At 41.7% G+C, this 16,190-nt stretch overlaps 1 protein-coding gene across 3 annotated transcripts in view; it reads left to right on the top strand.

The window, feature by feature from the left end:
* Prkcq (protein kinase C theta) overlaps positions 1–16,190 on the top strand; it is a 117,099-nt gene that overhangs the window by 66,390 nt on the left and 34,519 nt on the right. For all 3 annotated transcript variants that reach the window (XM_047521537.1, XM_047521538.1, XM_047521539.1), the window contains 4 exons: positions 2,675–2,784; positions 3,717–3,834; positions 5,241–5,401; positions 9,162–9,335. In XM_047521537.1, the coding sequence (XP_047377493.1) occupies positions 2,675–2,784; positions 3,717–3,834; positions 5,241–5,401; positions 9,162–9,335 (563 nt within the window). The remainder of the gene's footprint in view (positions 1–2,674; positions 2,785–3,716; positions 3,835–5,240; positions 5,402–9,161; positions 9,336–16,190) is intronic.

Genomic DNA, 16,190 nt, shown 5'->3' with positions numbered 1-16,190 from the left:
AACTATCTTTATCGAATTAAAGATTTTAATATTTGTAAAATATTTTGCTTCAGATGGATTTCTGTGGCTATATATCTATGCATATGCCCTGGGACTAATAATAGTTTGTAATTTTTGAAATAGAAAATTCTGTCTTATTGGCTTTATGATGCACTATCAGAGGAAGCATGAGCTAGTTAAAACTCAAGATGAAGATGGCCACAATGTCACCTACATTATTAGTGTATATGTCAATGGAATAAGTAGTAAAGATGAAAGAAAAGTTGTATTTGTTGAACGCCCACTCAATAGCAATCACTGTGCTAAGCTTTTGCATGAGAATGTTCTAAAAGATGCGATTAACATTTGCATGATCTTATAGGGTCCCATTGCCTAATTCTATTGTAAAAACCCCTACTTAGATCCTTTTGCAAAACCAAGTACTGTGCGAGACTAGAGTTCTATCAGCTGGAGTTTGGATTTTTTTTTTTTTTTTTTGGTACGGGTGATTTTTGCAAAAGCAAAATCTGAGTTTTCTAAAACCAATGACATCAGGCAATAGTTGTCTTTACACAGACTCAAAAGTGCATGTGTGCGTATATGCACACACACACACACACACACACACACACAAAATCCAAGACGGATCCATGGTCACAGGAAGTGGAAGTTGATCCTTTATGGTGCTGATTTTAGAACTCATGATTAAGAATATCCATCAGGTCTCATAGCTGGACATCTATGCAGAATGTTAACTCCATGCCTGGGACCCACTAGAAGTCTTTGCAGAGCAGGCAACTTGTGCAGGGTTGGGTCACACAGTGTCCACTCCTGCAGCTGTGACCAGCACGTGCTCTCCTCCCACCAGACCTTGAGTATTTCCCACTTCTCTTTCCTTTTCTTTGGAAAATTAAACTAGTGACTTACAAAGATGAAGAAAAACTCTGGCCCCTCTTCTCTGAGCTATTTTCTGTAACTCTCTCCAGATTTATGCCATTAATTTAAGCCATTAGCTCATGTGTACAAGAAATACAAATTTCTTTATGACCTTGAAATTCCCTTAAGGTAGGACTCTAATAATTATTGGAGTCCTCTGCCTTTCCTGTAATCGCACTAGACTTGGGGATTCATGTATGTAGAAACCTGCAAACTGTGTAATGGCCTCTATCGCCCAGCTATTACAGTTGATAGTTCTATCCAGGCCCACAGTGATGAAACCTGTGGTTTCATGGAGGGTTTTATGGTTTTGTCAAAGCTGAGGTTGAAACGCCTCGGTCTAGTCTCTGGAGTGCACTTTGCCACCACCCCATTTGGCATTGAAAGCCAGCATATAGTATGTCTTTGCTCCTGGATCTACAATTACTTCCCCTTCCTGTCCCAAGCCCAAGAGAGGTGAGGGGACACCTGCGTCTTGTAGTCTCTCTCCCTCCCAGACTCTTGCCCAGTCTCCTTCTCAGAGAAGCTTGGCCAGTAGCCTTCAGTCCCTACCCGCTCAAATCCTGAGACAAGGAATGACGTGATGTAGGCTGACTTCCTGCAACAGGTGGCCCAACAAGAGGGACGTGGAACCAGAGAAGGAAGCCCATTTACAGAGGAAAAGTAACCCCAAATAAGATTTCACCAACTGCCTGCCACAATTAGAAAGTGTAACGACCACTCTGGAGACGTCCGTTAGTTGGTTTCTTCTAACCAGGTCCTGATAGCTTCTAACATCCTTAAGCCTCAGCCTTTGCTCTCCTGGGCTCTTGCACTGGCCATGGGAAGTATGGGGTGGCATTTTCTGCTCTTAGAAAGGCTTTTGATCAAAGTGAAGAAGCTCTGGGACCTAAGAAAAATGGCATCCTGCGGACAGTCTCATAAGGGGGATACTGTGCAGGGCCTGGCAGAGGTGGACAGGGACACAACAGGAGTCAGGAAGAGATCCTTTGGCTTTTTCGAGTCTTTTCATCAGGCTCCAGGGATGTCAAACAGTGTGACTTCCTGGAGTCCTGTGTCTCTATAGAAAACTGTCCTCTAATATCCTCAGGGAATAAGGTGACAAGTAAAAGGACCTTAAGACTTAAATGTTCCCTCCCTTTTTGGTTATTCTTTCTTCCGAAGAAAGGATTTCACTTCAGTTGCCTCACATGAATTTTAGAGTTAAATAAAATGCCCACGTTGTCCTGTGAGTGACACCCACCCATGCTCTCACAGGACACACAGTCATCCTGGCTGGCCCCTCCAGCCAGGACTCAGAGCTGGCTGAGGTCTCACAGGACCCCGCCCCATCGCCTCCTCCTCACCGAGGAGGTTTCATGGTTCATTAACGGCACCTCTCCCTGAGATGAGCACATGGTCTCTGGCCTCCCGCTCCACCCTTGAGACACACACACACACCACACACGCACGCACCACCTTCTCTCGGTTTCCATTTCACAGGCTGAGTCTGTCTAGAGGGTAGAGAAACTCCAGCTGAGCTGGGGAAGTGGTTGCCCGGACTCAGGCTGGAGCTGGAGCAGGGCAGACTCCGCTCCTCCAGCGTTTCACACGGAGAACCAACGTCAGTTTGCACCTGCAGCTGAGGCCCATCCCGGACACACCCTAACCACAGAGCTTCTCCCCTAGTGACAGGCCCTGGTTCCTCCTCCAGAGGGAGTCGTTCCTCAGTCCGAGTGGTTCTTTCCCTCCTGCTCACTGTCCACCTTCTTCCTTTCAGCATGTGGCATGAACGTCCATCACCGATGCCAGACAAAGGTTGCCAACCTCTGTGGTATCAACCAGAAGCTAATGGCTGAAGCCCTGGCAATGATTGAGAGCACCCAACAGGTGGGGAAGGTGTGGAGCTATCAGCTCCCCTACATCAGCTCCAGTCCTCTGCTTTCTGACCTGTAGCAACTCTGCAGGACTTTGTGGAATGTGTTTCTTTTCTTTTTTTTTTTTTTTTTAATTTGTTCTTTTTAGATATACATGACAGTAGAATATATTCTGACATGTCATACATACATGGAGTATAACTTCCCATTCTTGGGACTGTACATGATGTGCGTGAGTACATGAGTTACACGGGTTGTGTACTCGTATGTGAACATGGGAAAGTTATGTCCGATTCTTCTACTGTCTTTCGCAGAACGTATTTCTGAGACTTGATTTGCCCCTAACTTTCATCTCCTTGCCCATACCACCCCCTTTTGAGGTGTACAGCATTGTACGGATCTTTATAAGATCTTAAATTTTTCTTGGAAAGAGCAGGGACAGAAACAAATTCACTAAAATTATTGAGTGTTGATCTCCAGCTTTGTACCTATTTATTAGGGTTATGCAATAGCCTGGAAGAAAATACTTATTTATTAGAATCATCTCTCAGAGCACTGAGTCCAGGGCAGTTCTTTGCCTAGCCTTGTACTCCTTGGCTTCAGCGGAATTCCCGTATCTTAGAACAAACTCTCTTCAAAGTGTGATATTGACTATGTACGCTGTTTTTCCATTGACCTCTTCTTTTTTGTCATGGAGTGATGTAGAGAAGGTGAGTGATTCCAGTTAGATCCCAGAAATGAGTGAAAGAACCTAAGTATATTCTGCAGGTGGATTAAATAAGCTCTCACACCATAAGGGATCTTAAAAGAGTATTGAAGGGAGGAAGAGCTTTGGCTGTCCTGTGCTTTAAGGCATCTCACGTGACTTTCACCTTCATAGACAACGGGGTTAGCTGTCCCATCAACCGTGAGTGAGTAGGTGGTCTGACTCTGTTTGTTTTCTAGGCTCGCTCCTTAAGAGATTCAGAACACATCTTCAGAGAAGGTCCAGTTGAAATTGGTCTCCCATCTTCCATCAAAAATGAAGCAAGGCCACCATATTTACCAACACCCGGGAAAAGAGGTAGTTGTTCTAGTGATCCACTACCCAGTGTCCATACCTTATCTTCATTAACCTTAACCTGCACTCTCTGGACGGAAGTTTACCAGATCTCATAGGGGAGATCCTTTTCTTTGTAAAGATTACAGACTTAGGGCTGGGGATGTGGCTCAGTGGTAGAGCACTTGCCTGGCATGTGTGAGGCCCTGGGTTTGATTCTCAGCACCATATATAAATAAATATATAAATAAAAATAAAGGCCCATGGACAACTAAAAATTATTAAAATAAAAAAATTACAGACCTAGCAACCAACAGAGACCTTCCTACTTCTTAGAAATGAAATCAAAATGCACCTCACCAGCATACGTTTGTCAGGAGGTGAGAGGTGGAAGAGAAAAATGGGATAGATCAGGAAGAAACAACTACAGATGTTTCCTTGGGATTTTAGAATGTTCCTTTCAGTCAATGTCAAATGGTTTTACAGAAATAAATTCTGTAATGAAGCATGATGGTGGAAGTATCACAGAAGATGTTTTTATTTTGTGTCTGGAAGACTTTTCTGTGATGCATAAGGGTAAAAAAGAAACGGTCAGGCCCAAAACCCTCAACATTTATGTCATTTTGGAAGTTTATGCAGCCTACTATTCAAAGGTTGTTCATGAGAGGATCCAACTATATGACTCTAGGACCTAAATCATTTCAACATACATTATAAAATATTTCCCTTGGACTTAAGGGAGAATATGAAAGAAGACTTAAAGACAAAAATAATGTTTATGGGGGAAGATGTCCAAAAGAGTTTTTCTACACTTCTTCTGTAATTGAGCAGAGACTAAATTGATATAAAAATTTTTAAAGAAAAGTTTGGATTTGATTTAGGAAGGATCTACGAGCAGTCAAATAGACCATATCCTAGGGATGATCAGTGTAGCCGCCATCTTGACTTGAGGATTGCAAGGATAATACAGATCAGATCTCCACTAATCTGCTGAAGGTCATTCTCTCTTCCCTCGCATTGTGAAATATAGAAACTGATGCCACTGTGCCTGTGAGTCACATAAACAATTGAGAATTATTGTTCCTCAAGTTCATTTAAAATCCCTATTTGTCCACAATTTAACACTATTAACAGCATGCTAATTTTGCATATGTGGTATTCTGTTGGAATGTTGCTTAAGTTGAACCATTTTCCAGTCCATTATCTAGGTAAAGTGACAGTTCAAGCCCCCAAATGCCAGGCTCACAGACAGAAGGGGAGTTATTAAAACCGCCTCAACTGTAGAAACCCGCCTCCTGCTTCCCACCCAGTATTGTGGATGGAGCCTCAGAATGGGAAGTGGAAGAGAAAATGGGTGCCCTAAGTAACTGCGGTGACCCGGTCCCCCTTGACTCCATGTTCACCCTTATCCACTGGCTTGCTGTTTTCAGAGCCTCAGGGAATCTCCTGGGAGTCTCCATTGGATGGAACGGAGAAAATGTGCCATCGTCCAGAACCCGAGCTGAACACAGAAAGACCATCTCTGCATATAAAACTAAAAATTGAGGATTTTATCTTGCACAAAATGTTGGGGAAAGGAAGTTTTGGCAAGGTATGCTACCCTGCTGTAGAGTTCTACAGAGCAGATGCCAGGGACTGAGAAATAATGCTCCTGTGGGTGGAACTAAACTCTTCAGACTGGGCAGTGTACAGATGTGTGGAGAGAACATTCCGGTATGTTGTGAGAGGAGCTCTGTGAGTAAGTGGGAATACAGGGGCTCTAGGCAATGACTACTCTGCTCCCCGGAGATCTTTATCCCAAAGACCACTTTGCTTTGAGGTTGCACACCTTGCATTCTTGTGAGTTCGACGTCTCTGGGCACCAAAGAAACACAAAAGTTCTTTGGCCTTCCTGGGTCACACAGCTTTTTTGTTTTGTTTTGTTTTGATTTCTCTATTGCTTCTTCCTCCAGCCTGGACTGTTACTCTACTTTGTATGTGATGTTTTTCTCTCTCTCTCAAATGTCTCCAGGCTTGTATTAGTTTGCTCAAGTTTATGTAACAAAATAGCACAGACCAGGCAACTTAAACAACAGAAATTTATTCTCTCAGAGTTCTGGAGGCTGATGATTTAAGATCCAGGTGTTGGCAGGGTTGTTTCTTCCAAGACCTCTCTTTGACTTGTAGCTGGCTATCTTCTCTCTGGGTCTTCACATCATTTTTCACTCTGTGCTTTCTGTGTCCAAGTTTTCTCTTCTTAAATGAATGCCAGTTATATTGGAGTGGAGCCTACCTAATGACCTCATTTAATCTTAATTTCCTCCTTAACTGTCCCAACTCAAAATAAGGATCAGATTCTGAGGTCTAGGGGCCAAGAGTTTGTGACATTAATGGGAAGAAGGCGAGGGAACAATTGAGCCCATAACTAAGTGTAGCTTGAGTGAGTCCTACCAGTTTCATTCAGGAAGTCCCTCTTCTATGTCCTTCCTGCCACACTCTAGGGTTATTCACAGAGAATAAGAGAAGAAGAGGAGGAAAAGAGAACAAGGAGGAAAAGTGGAAGATGAGGAGGAGGAACAAGATAATTTAAGAAATTATAATTTGACTACGAGTGACAACTGAGAATTTTCAAGCTAGTGATCCTAAGGAGGGATGCTATAAAACACAGAATTTGGGGTAATTTTAGATATTCAGGATAAGTAATGTATTAATAAAGCTCCTGGTTGCTTAATATTCTTGGATGCAACTCCTAGGAAAATTTTAAGCAAGGACTAGTATTGTGTGAATTTGTGTAGCCAAAGTCAGCATTATCCCCAGCACCTGCTCACCAGACTTTGGCAGGAAAACTTACCCAATTTACTTAAAAATAAACAAACTAAAATGCATGGGAGCATCCTCCACAGCTGAATAATATTGTACTCCAGTAGGTTTGGATTTAAACTCTAAAATGCTTCATCTTTTCACAAAACCTACTCAGCCCTGCAAACTGTAACTGGTATCCATAAGTTCTTTTAGTTCATTTCCTCAGTCATATGAATCACAACAGACTCATTTGGTGTTAATCTGGGTGTAATAGGCAATTTTACAGCCAGTCTTTATAATAATTTAGCAGCAATTAATGTGCAATTATAACCTGTTACCAAAAATTGAAAGCACGTTATATAGATGGAAATTACCTTTTCAGCTTCTTAGTTTATGGTTGCTTTTAGGATGTTTTACTAAAAGAAGCAATTACCAAAAGAGTACTTTAAATTGTTAATGAAATGTTTATCTTTCTTTGTTCCCTTGTGGATTTGTACATTTGAACAAGGTTAATAAGAAAGACAGACATTAAGTTAAAATGCAAGTCTCGGGAAGCATCCCAGGGGACAGCCTGTAATTCTAGGTATCCTTTCTCTACATCCAAAGCAGGGTGCCTGATTTTCCACTGGGCCCTGGGGCCCTGTGCATGGTGAGGACAGAAGAAGAAAGCACTGAAGCAAAATGGGACAACCATATTTCCCTTTCTTCCAACACTGAGAACGCTCCAAAACTTGTGTTCCTCTGATTTTGTTTCTGTGTAGGAAGTATGGTTCATTAACAAAATGGCAGCCTCCATTGTGGGGGTCTCTCCACCATGTCTTGCATGGATGAGAAGGGGATTAACTGCTGGAGGACGATGTTGGCTACAAATCAGTCAGTTACCCATAAACTTATCTAATCAATAAACACACGAGAGTCAATACTCTTTTTAAATGAGAGGGGGCATGACAGGTCTGGCCATACCAGTCCTGGCCTCTAACAATGTGGAGTTGCCCAACTCTCTTTTATTTATAGTCACACAGTTTGTAAAAAGGCCCGGACCAGGAGGGGCGGCTTCTGTGAGGAACAGGATGGGGTGGAGTTAGGGGAGCCATTTTCTCTGGGAAACTAGACAGGGAACCACTCCCACACAGTGCCACATACTTCCTGGCAATCTGGGACAGACCTCTGTGGCTGCTAGTTCCTGGAAGCCAGGCCTCTTTGTCCCATGGCTTAACCTCATCTGATTCTGCTAGATAAAGATGGCTCCCCACACTTCATACTCATATTCTTATCTACTTTAAGCCCAGGAAAACAAATGGCAGGTGTCCCGGGGATAAAAACATCATTCATTTGCCTGAATTCTCCTCTAAGCCCCACCCCCTCTATCAAGTCAGCTACCACAAAGTCATGGGTCTGCGCCATGTTGTTTTAATATTCTAGACACTCGTATTATCAGTACTGGCTTAGCGTAGTTGACTTCAGCATTCCCTAAAAGTCAGCAAAAGAGACAAATGACAAGTGCTATTAATAACTCTCGTTTAGAGAGAACGTTCTGTAGCTCACAAATTACTTTCCTGCATGGCATCTTATTTGTATTCTACGATGGTCCTGTTCAATGGAGAATGCAGTAATTGCTATCCCTTTTGCAGGTTAGGAGACTGACACCCCAGAGGGGTGAATTGCTTTGCTCATTATTTCCACAGCCAACAAATGTCTGTGAAATGAAAGCAGAACTGGAGTTTTCTTTACCCAAATGCCGTGTTCTTAGAACTGCCAGTAATTCTTTGCTGAATCATGTGTAAATCTAAAGTTGTAGCATCTCTCCATTATATGCCATCTGGCATCCATTGACATAGGACATGTGAAATCAGGTGAAAAAAGCAGACTCTGGAGTTATAGCTTTCTCTGGGAAATTCCATGAATTTGAGCAAGTTTAAGTTACTCTTTGAACTCAGTGTTTTTCGATTATTAATACCTGCCTTGCAATGTTAAGAGCTAAGAATTTAATAAGAAGATTAGATAGGACATGTAAAACACAGACCAGGCTGTTGGACACACAATAGGTCCTGGAGTTTCTGTGTCATCACATGACATGGTGTTTGCTTTTATGTACGCACAGATTATATCCAGCAAGTATTCTCTTTTTGCCTCTTGGAGCTGGGGAAACAGCCACCTTGTGTGGATTCTCAGTGCTGTTTCCAGCAGCCACATCTCTCCACTATTGCACTTTTCTTTCTTCAGTGTGTATTTTGTCTCTCTGAACCTTTGTTGTACCCACATTGAGGTTCCTGGATAGTCAGGCATTCTTTTTTAAACAGAATTTTTCCGGCACTGGGAATTACCCATTTAATTGCATCATAATTTTGTGAAACCCTTGGAAAGACACAAAGATAAAATGAAACTATCATGCAATATCCCTAAACCAATGAGGCGGTCCATTTTTTCTCAGTAACACCCTACCCAGGATGGAGGGAAGTTGAAGAAGGCTCCTCTTTGTCCAGCATGGGTCTCTCTCAGCACTTTGTCTCCTCTTCAATGAGTGGAAATCCAAATTCTAAAATAAAGTTACTTCTTCCCCTTCCTTCTAGGTCTTCCTAGCGGAGTTCAAGAAAACCAATCAATTTTTCGCAATAAAAGCCTTAAAGAAGGATGTGGTTTTGATGGACGACGATGTTGAGTGTACGATGGTAGAAAAGAGAGTCCTGTCCCTGGCCTGGGAGCATCCGTTTCTAACTCACATGTTCTGCACATTCCAGACCAAGGTACGGTTTCTACTCAGACACCTTCCTCCTCCTCTAGCCGGTCCCAAGAGTGATGCCTCTGGAGGCCTCCTTACTTGGAGACACAAGGTGTTGTCTCCATATTTATCTTACCTTTCTGTCTGCCTCTCACCCATCCTTCTAAAAAAGTCTCGTCACTTCTAAACACTGTGGAAATGTTACTTTTAATTTTTTAATGTAGTCTGTTGGGAAAGGCCTTCGCTTCTGGATCTGTTTGTTGGTTCACTTGTCTTTCTAGAATTTGCTTTAACATAACAACCAGGCTTCTAAGCAGGCAGTAACCTGAAGGGGGATTTGTGACACCTGTTGGTTCATCTACCCTGTATGTTTAACGAGATGAACGTTGGAAAAGAGATTAAAGTGCATATGCTCTGTGAATTTCCTCTTAAAGACTGGCAGAGAAAGCGGCCATTGGACTCTCCTCCTGGTCTCCTTTTTTCTTATGCAATAACTTTAAATGATTGTTTTTCTGACTTGAAAGATCATTGTAGAGAATTTGGAAAATGCTTATAAACTCAAAAGAAAATTATTGGTGAAAATCACCACTTGGATATAATCACCATTAATACTTTGAAGTTTTATCTTTCTACATTTTTCCCTCTCTCTTCAAACAAAAATGGCAACCCATCATAAATACCTACCATTCAATAACTTGAGTTTTCAACACTCTATTATATTCACTTCCTCACATCTGTGAATATCTTCTACAACATAGTTTACCTAATTAGAACCTTTCTAACTTTTTGTTCTGGTTTAATTAACACTGTAAGGAACATCCTCATAGATTTATCTTTATACATAGGCATTATGATTTTTTTCCCCTCCTAAGTTTTCTACCCTTCCTTACCATATCCCTGTTCTGCAGACCCTGGAACAATAAGCAGACCCATGTGGGACCCTGTGGCTAAGGTCTGAAGAGCACAAGAGTGGGATTTCTTTCCCTTTTTCTATTTCAAGTCATGCAATGGGGGCCTCTGTGGTGTCTTCAGACACAGAAAGAATTAGTGGGAAATCGATCCTGAGAAGCAGATGGATCTAGACTCCATCACCACTTCCGCACTCCCAGGAAATTTTCAACATGTTTAATGAACACATCAACGAATGATTCACTTGCCTAGAACAAAGAGAAACCAGACCATGACCGAGTGCTGACTGAGCACTGTGAAAGATACAGAAATATAGAATACAGTTCCTGACCTGGAGAATGTCATACTCCAAAAAGAGGCAGGACCAATACTTCTGAGAGCATGAGTCACATTAAATCAGAGCACAGATTGCAAGTACCGGAGCTGGGAGAAATGAGAAATCAGAACTGGGATATGCAGAAAGGACATTGGACAGTAGACTGGGGGAGGGAAGTTGGTCAGGAGGGAGAGCATGAAGGAATGAAGGGGCAGTGAGAGGCTGTGTAAGAGAAACAGCCTCCTTTCCTACAGCCAGGAGGAGGCAGAATTTCTGGTAATGAGGGTTAGAGTTCTTGCTAGAAGCTTCTTCCTGGTGATGGAGATACCTATTGGTCTATGTCTGTTACCTGAAGTCAAAGTGATAAATCTGCCACCTCTCCCAGGCTGTATCCCAGATTTGCTGTGCACCCAGGGGACCACTTATGATCTTGTTTTTCCTTTTGGAATTTTGTGAGGCTTGTAGCAAATGGCTAAATAAACTTTCAGACCAGGCTTCTAGGGACACTTCAGCAGTCAAGTTTAAATTGGCATCTTTTCCCTCCATTTATATCCATATATAGAGAGATTGGTAGATGATTGATAGATAGAGAGTGGCATGCATTTGTATGTGTGATTGTTTTGTGTGTATGATTGTTTTCCTGTCTTAGGGAGCAAGCTGTTAGGAATCCCACTTTGTAGAATTCCCTTCTCCTGCTTGTCTCTCAGAGCCTTGGGTGTGTTTATTTATTTCCCTCTTGGGGGAGATGTTCCTACAACTCCATACATCTGTGAATCTTTGACAAAACCAGAGAAGTAAATGTATCAGCAGAGTTCATGCCACAAGAAAGGGAAAAAAAAAGTGGTTGAGAATGTGCACATCAAATGTGACTGTGACTGTCTCAGCACTTAGATTTCTAGGAATTGAATCCTTTAGAAAGAGATGAAAGAAAAAAAAAAAAAGCCTGCATTACACTTTGCCAAGGACCCTGAGTCGCTGCTTTTGAGATGTCCTGATTCATTATCCAGGCGTTGCATATCAAACAGAGTAACTGATGAAATACCACGAGTGATTGTAAAAAGCAGCAATATATGAGTGATATCTGCTCTGGGAAATTTGGAAAGGTCCTTTCTTAAGAGGACAGTTGCTTTTGCACACTAGCAAAGACAGTAGATAAGATTAATTCTTTACTTCTCTAGGGACTTGTTACTTTTCAGAGAAAACATCTTGCCCGCTTTCTGCCTCTGAAGAGCCCACCTGTTGAATATCACGGTGTTTGGGACGGGCTGAGGGAAATTACTCGCTATTTATCAGGGCACTTGGATATAATCATTCGTTTTTAAAGTTCACCGATGAGGGATTATGACCGGTGGAAGGAGGAAAATATGGAGAAGGAGTTTAGGAAGCTATGAAGATTGAAAGAGCTGTAGACGTGGCAGCCAAAGCTCATTTCCAGCTCTGCCACTTAGTGGCAGGGCGCTGGGCCCCTTTCTGTCCCGCTTGGGATACACAGGAGGATCGCCTTGCAGGGGGCGCTGTGGGGTATAGACCAGACACCCTATGGGAAAGATAATTTCCCTCCTCTTTTTAATTATTCCAGAGTAAAAAAAACAAAATCAGTAATTCAAATAACCAAAAATCTCTGATCTATCTCTGATATGATAAAACATTTCAAATAAGAAGACATAGTTCCAAAATCTCCCTTGGAAAGAAAGATGGCACCTAATGTGTGAAGAGATGCCTTTTTTGGATTTTTTTTTATCTGAAGGAAATAATGTCTCCTTAGACATTAAAAGTGAACTGAGATCTGCCTTCACTTGTATCTCCTTTGAATTCCAAAAAGCCTGTTTTCAAATCTGAGCTGTAATTTAAGAAGTGTTACAACTCCACACCTAAAAGATGCTCTCAGTCCTGAGAGAACATCTCTGAGTCCTTCTGGGCTGAATGATTGACAGCCACTGTGGGTTTTGCAGGTGTCCATCATGTGCAACAGAATACTCATGGCCACTGCATTATACCACAGCCCCCGCTTCCACCCTGCTGACCCAAGCCAAGTGAATGTTGTCAACAGTACTTGAAACTTCTTTTTTATGAGAAAGAAAACTTGTGTTTCACTTTCTATTTATAGGACTCACAAAGCTTCACTTCCGGTTATGGCTTCAGGTTAATGCCCTTTGAACAAGATCGCTAGCATCTCTCTCTCTCTCCCCCTTCCTCCCTCCCTCTCTCCCTCCCCCATCTCTTGTTTATTTATTTATTGCCTCCAAAAGACAATGTTAAAAAACAGCGCTTGCAGAACCATTTGAATCTTTAGAGGAGAAAGTGCCACACTAGCTGTAAGATATTATTATTTAAAAGAAAAGAAAAGCTCCTTCGATTTGATTTTTTTTTTTTTAAGTATATCATTCTGGTATTTCCATGATTTGAAAGCAAATCCATCTAAGATTGCCAGCAGGTGTTTCATTTCAAGCATTGATTCAGAAAGCTGCCTCTTCTGAAGATTATAAAGATGCTTCAATCCATAAATCTTCCAGCGGAGTTAGGAGCCCTGGCAATTATCACAATTTTAGGAAGGAAAAGAAAAAAAACACGCAAACCACATCCTTGAGAAGACTTGTCCCTCGTGCTGAGATGAGTGAACTGTTTGGCTGTCCCTGTGTGCAGCCCCTGGCAAGCCTCTTTTCTTTAAAGTGCTCCGACAAATTGTTATTTTGCAAATGGTGGTTCACTTAACTGGGTGTCAGATGCCCTTCCTGTACAACGAAACTGTGATTCAGCAGAGAGGTTGGTAGTGAATTTACTAAAAGTATTTGAGTGGATTTATGGTAAATTGATGTTGAACCTACAAAATTTGCTTGAGACATTGTGTCCGGAGTCATAGGAGATAGCAGGGCATTAATAAATATTTAAGAATTCTTTAGCTAATAAGGAGAAAAATACCCCAGTGCATCTGACCTGCCGCTTGCTTCCTGCACGCCTGCTTTTCATACTCACAGATACTTTCTCACCTTTCTGTGACTTTGTAATGCTTCTTCATGATTCATGGGTCCTGATGGTCAGCCTTCTTTGTCAACTGTTTTCTTCCTAAAGCCCCATAAGTATTTTCACCAGCTTTCCATAAGACATGAGCATTTTTTAATGTCTCTCCAGAGGGCCTTGCAGCAAAGTACCTCTCATCTGAACCTCCTCTCCCTCTTTTGAGAGTTTGCACAAAAACTGTCTCCCCCATAATTGCTTTCTAAGCTACTAAGCAACAAATGTGTAGGTAGCATATACCACATGGATACTCTGGACAAAGGGATGATTCACATTCCAGGGAGAATGGAACAGGACAGCACAAGATTTTTTCAGGCTTCTCAGAACAGTGTGCAATCTAAAACTTAATGAATGTTTATTTCTAGAGTTTTCCATCTAATATTTCTGGAACACAGTTGACCAGGGGTAACTGAAACCATAGAAAGCAAAGCCATACATGAAGGGGGAATTACCGTATGATAAAATAACATAGAGAAGTTTCACGTGTGCTGTCTCCAGCAATAATTTGTTCTTAAAATAGGGCACTTAAGGCCAAGGGTATAACTTAGTGGTCGAGCACTTGTCTAGCATGTATAAGCCCTGGGTCCAATTTCTAGTACCAGACACAAAATAATAATAATAAAATAAAATAGGCACCAAGAGATACAGTTCCTTATTAAACCTAAGATCACATTTTATTTGAGGTGATTATAGTATACATCCCAAAGAAGTCATAAATGCATTTCTTTAGTTGAAACTGGGAATATATGAGAGACTAAACCTGCTGAAAAGGTTCAAGTATAAACCAAAGAAAAGTCCCGCTATTGAGAAATAGGAAGAACAGTGGGATTAGTGTCAGAGAGGAAGAGTAAGGATGATTGAAACCAGGAGAGGAAAGAATTTCAAAAAAGGACATTGTGTTTCAATTGTTGAAGAAGTTGACAATTGAAAGTGTTGAACATGTGATTTGGGAGGAGCAGAATGTGTCAGAGGGTAAAGTGTAAAGGAGTGAGAGGTAGGCAGGCTGATTCGGTGCTTATACAGATATCTTCTAGATGATGTGTTTTCCAAGATGGAAGCTTGTCATAGCACAGGTTGAAGGGATGAGTCGTGGGAAATGCTTGACAGGAAGAACCCAGACCAAAGGGTGGCCATATTGGCTTTCCAGATTGGCTTCTTTCACTTAGGAATACACAGGGAAGGTTCCTCCTGTCTTCTCATGGCTTCATACCTTCCATAGTGTGTACGTGCCAGTTTGTTTATTCAACCGCCTATTGAGGTGCATCTTGATTACTTATAACAATTAATTGAATTTGGTATACTCTTTTATTTTCTTTATGACAGACTTTGTGGATAAAGAATTTTAGGGAAAAAAGGAGTTGTAGAGGTTAACAAGTCAGAATCCCTCATTTTGAAGTTAAGGAAATTGAGATCTTAGATATCCTCTTCTTAGAAAAAGAACAGGAGCCTGGCTTCTCACAGTCCTGTGCTATTATTCTTTTACTGTCAATCCAAAATTATTAGTAAAGTGGAGATTTCAAGAGACCCAAACACCATATCCAACTCATTTAACTGAAGAACTGTCCTTTGCATGTCTTAAATCTTAGATTCAAGCAAGAGGAGACTACCCAGGCCCTCACTTTAGAATCCTCTTTGGCCTTTCTCCAGCGACACGCCTCCCTATGTAGTCAAGGGATCATCCCCCCTTGAGCCCCATCCCCATTCCTAAACCATGCTCCAGGACCCTAGAACTCCACACCAAAATGGCCCCAGGTCCATGTGGATGTTTTCCCAGGATCTGTCCTGGAGATGGGCAGGAGGGAATTTTCCCTGGGGTGACCATTCAACGGGTTCCGAACTTAGAGGAATCCTAAATTTGTCACTCACTTGATTATTAGGAATGTATATTTCTCAACACAGTGATAGAGAGAGGGAAGAGAGAAAGAGCACAAGCACAGGAACATGGAACACATGTAACTGAATAGTTGGCGAGCTTGATTTGTGACACTCGGACCTATAGTGCAGACTCCCTTTGAACTCTGTTGGAACCTTGCAAATGATGGGACTGTTCTTATTCCAACTATGGTGCACTTAATGCTTTTCTTCCCTCTGTGATAACAAAGCATGTAAGAAAGGGTAACCTGAAAGGAATTCTCACTACATGCCAGTCACAGAGTTAAATACTTGACGTGGATTACTTTATTTAATCTTAGACATGCACCACAGTGCCCTTTTGTTCTGGGTGGAACTCCCAGCTCTTGCCACTGGCTGTCATAGGATACATCCCAAACCAGACTTGAAGTCCCTTCTCCAGTTTCCATACTGTTATTCTGCAATCCTGGGCACGGCACCCTGTGTTACCTACATTTAAGAGATGACCCTTTGAAAAGGTTATCATCTACTTCCATGTTTGGTAATGAATACTTTGATCCTAATTTTATTTCTTCTTCAGAGATTGGAAATCTTCTTTTATGGAAATTTTATTTACTAGTTCACTAACTTTGAAGAAAAGAAATACCTAGAAAAAAAATGACTGCAATTATTCTTTACCCACCTTATTTTTCTGGAGAGGGAGACGATATTCCTGACCTCATTTGCATCATATTTGCCAAGTCCTCCATGTGTTTTCAAAATTAATTGCTGCTGGCTTAATAAAATCAT

Source organism: Sciurus carolinensis, chromosome 12 (genome assembly GCF_902686445.1).
Source record: "Sciurus carolinensis chromosome 12, mSciCar1.2, whole genome shotgun sequence".
Classification (NCBI taxonomy): Eukaryota; Metazoa; Chordata; class Mammalia; order Rodentia; family Sciuridae; genus Sciurus; species Sciurus carolinensis.
Note: the sequence above shows the minus strand (reverse complement) of the source record. Positions and strands in the feature narration are given on the sequence as shown.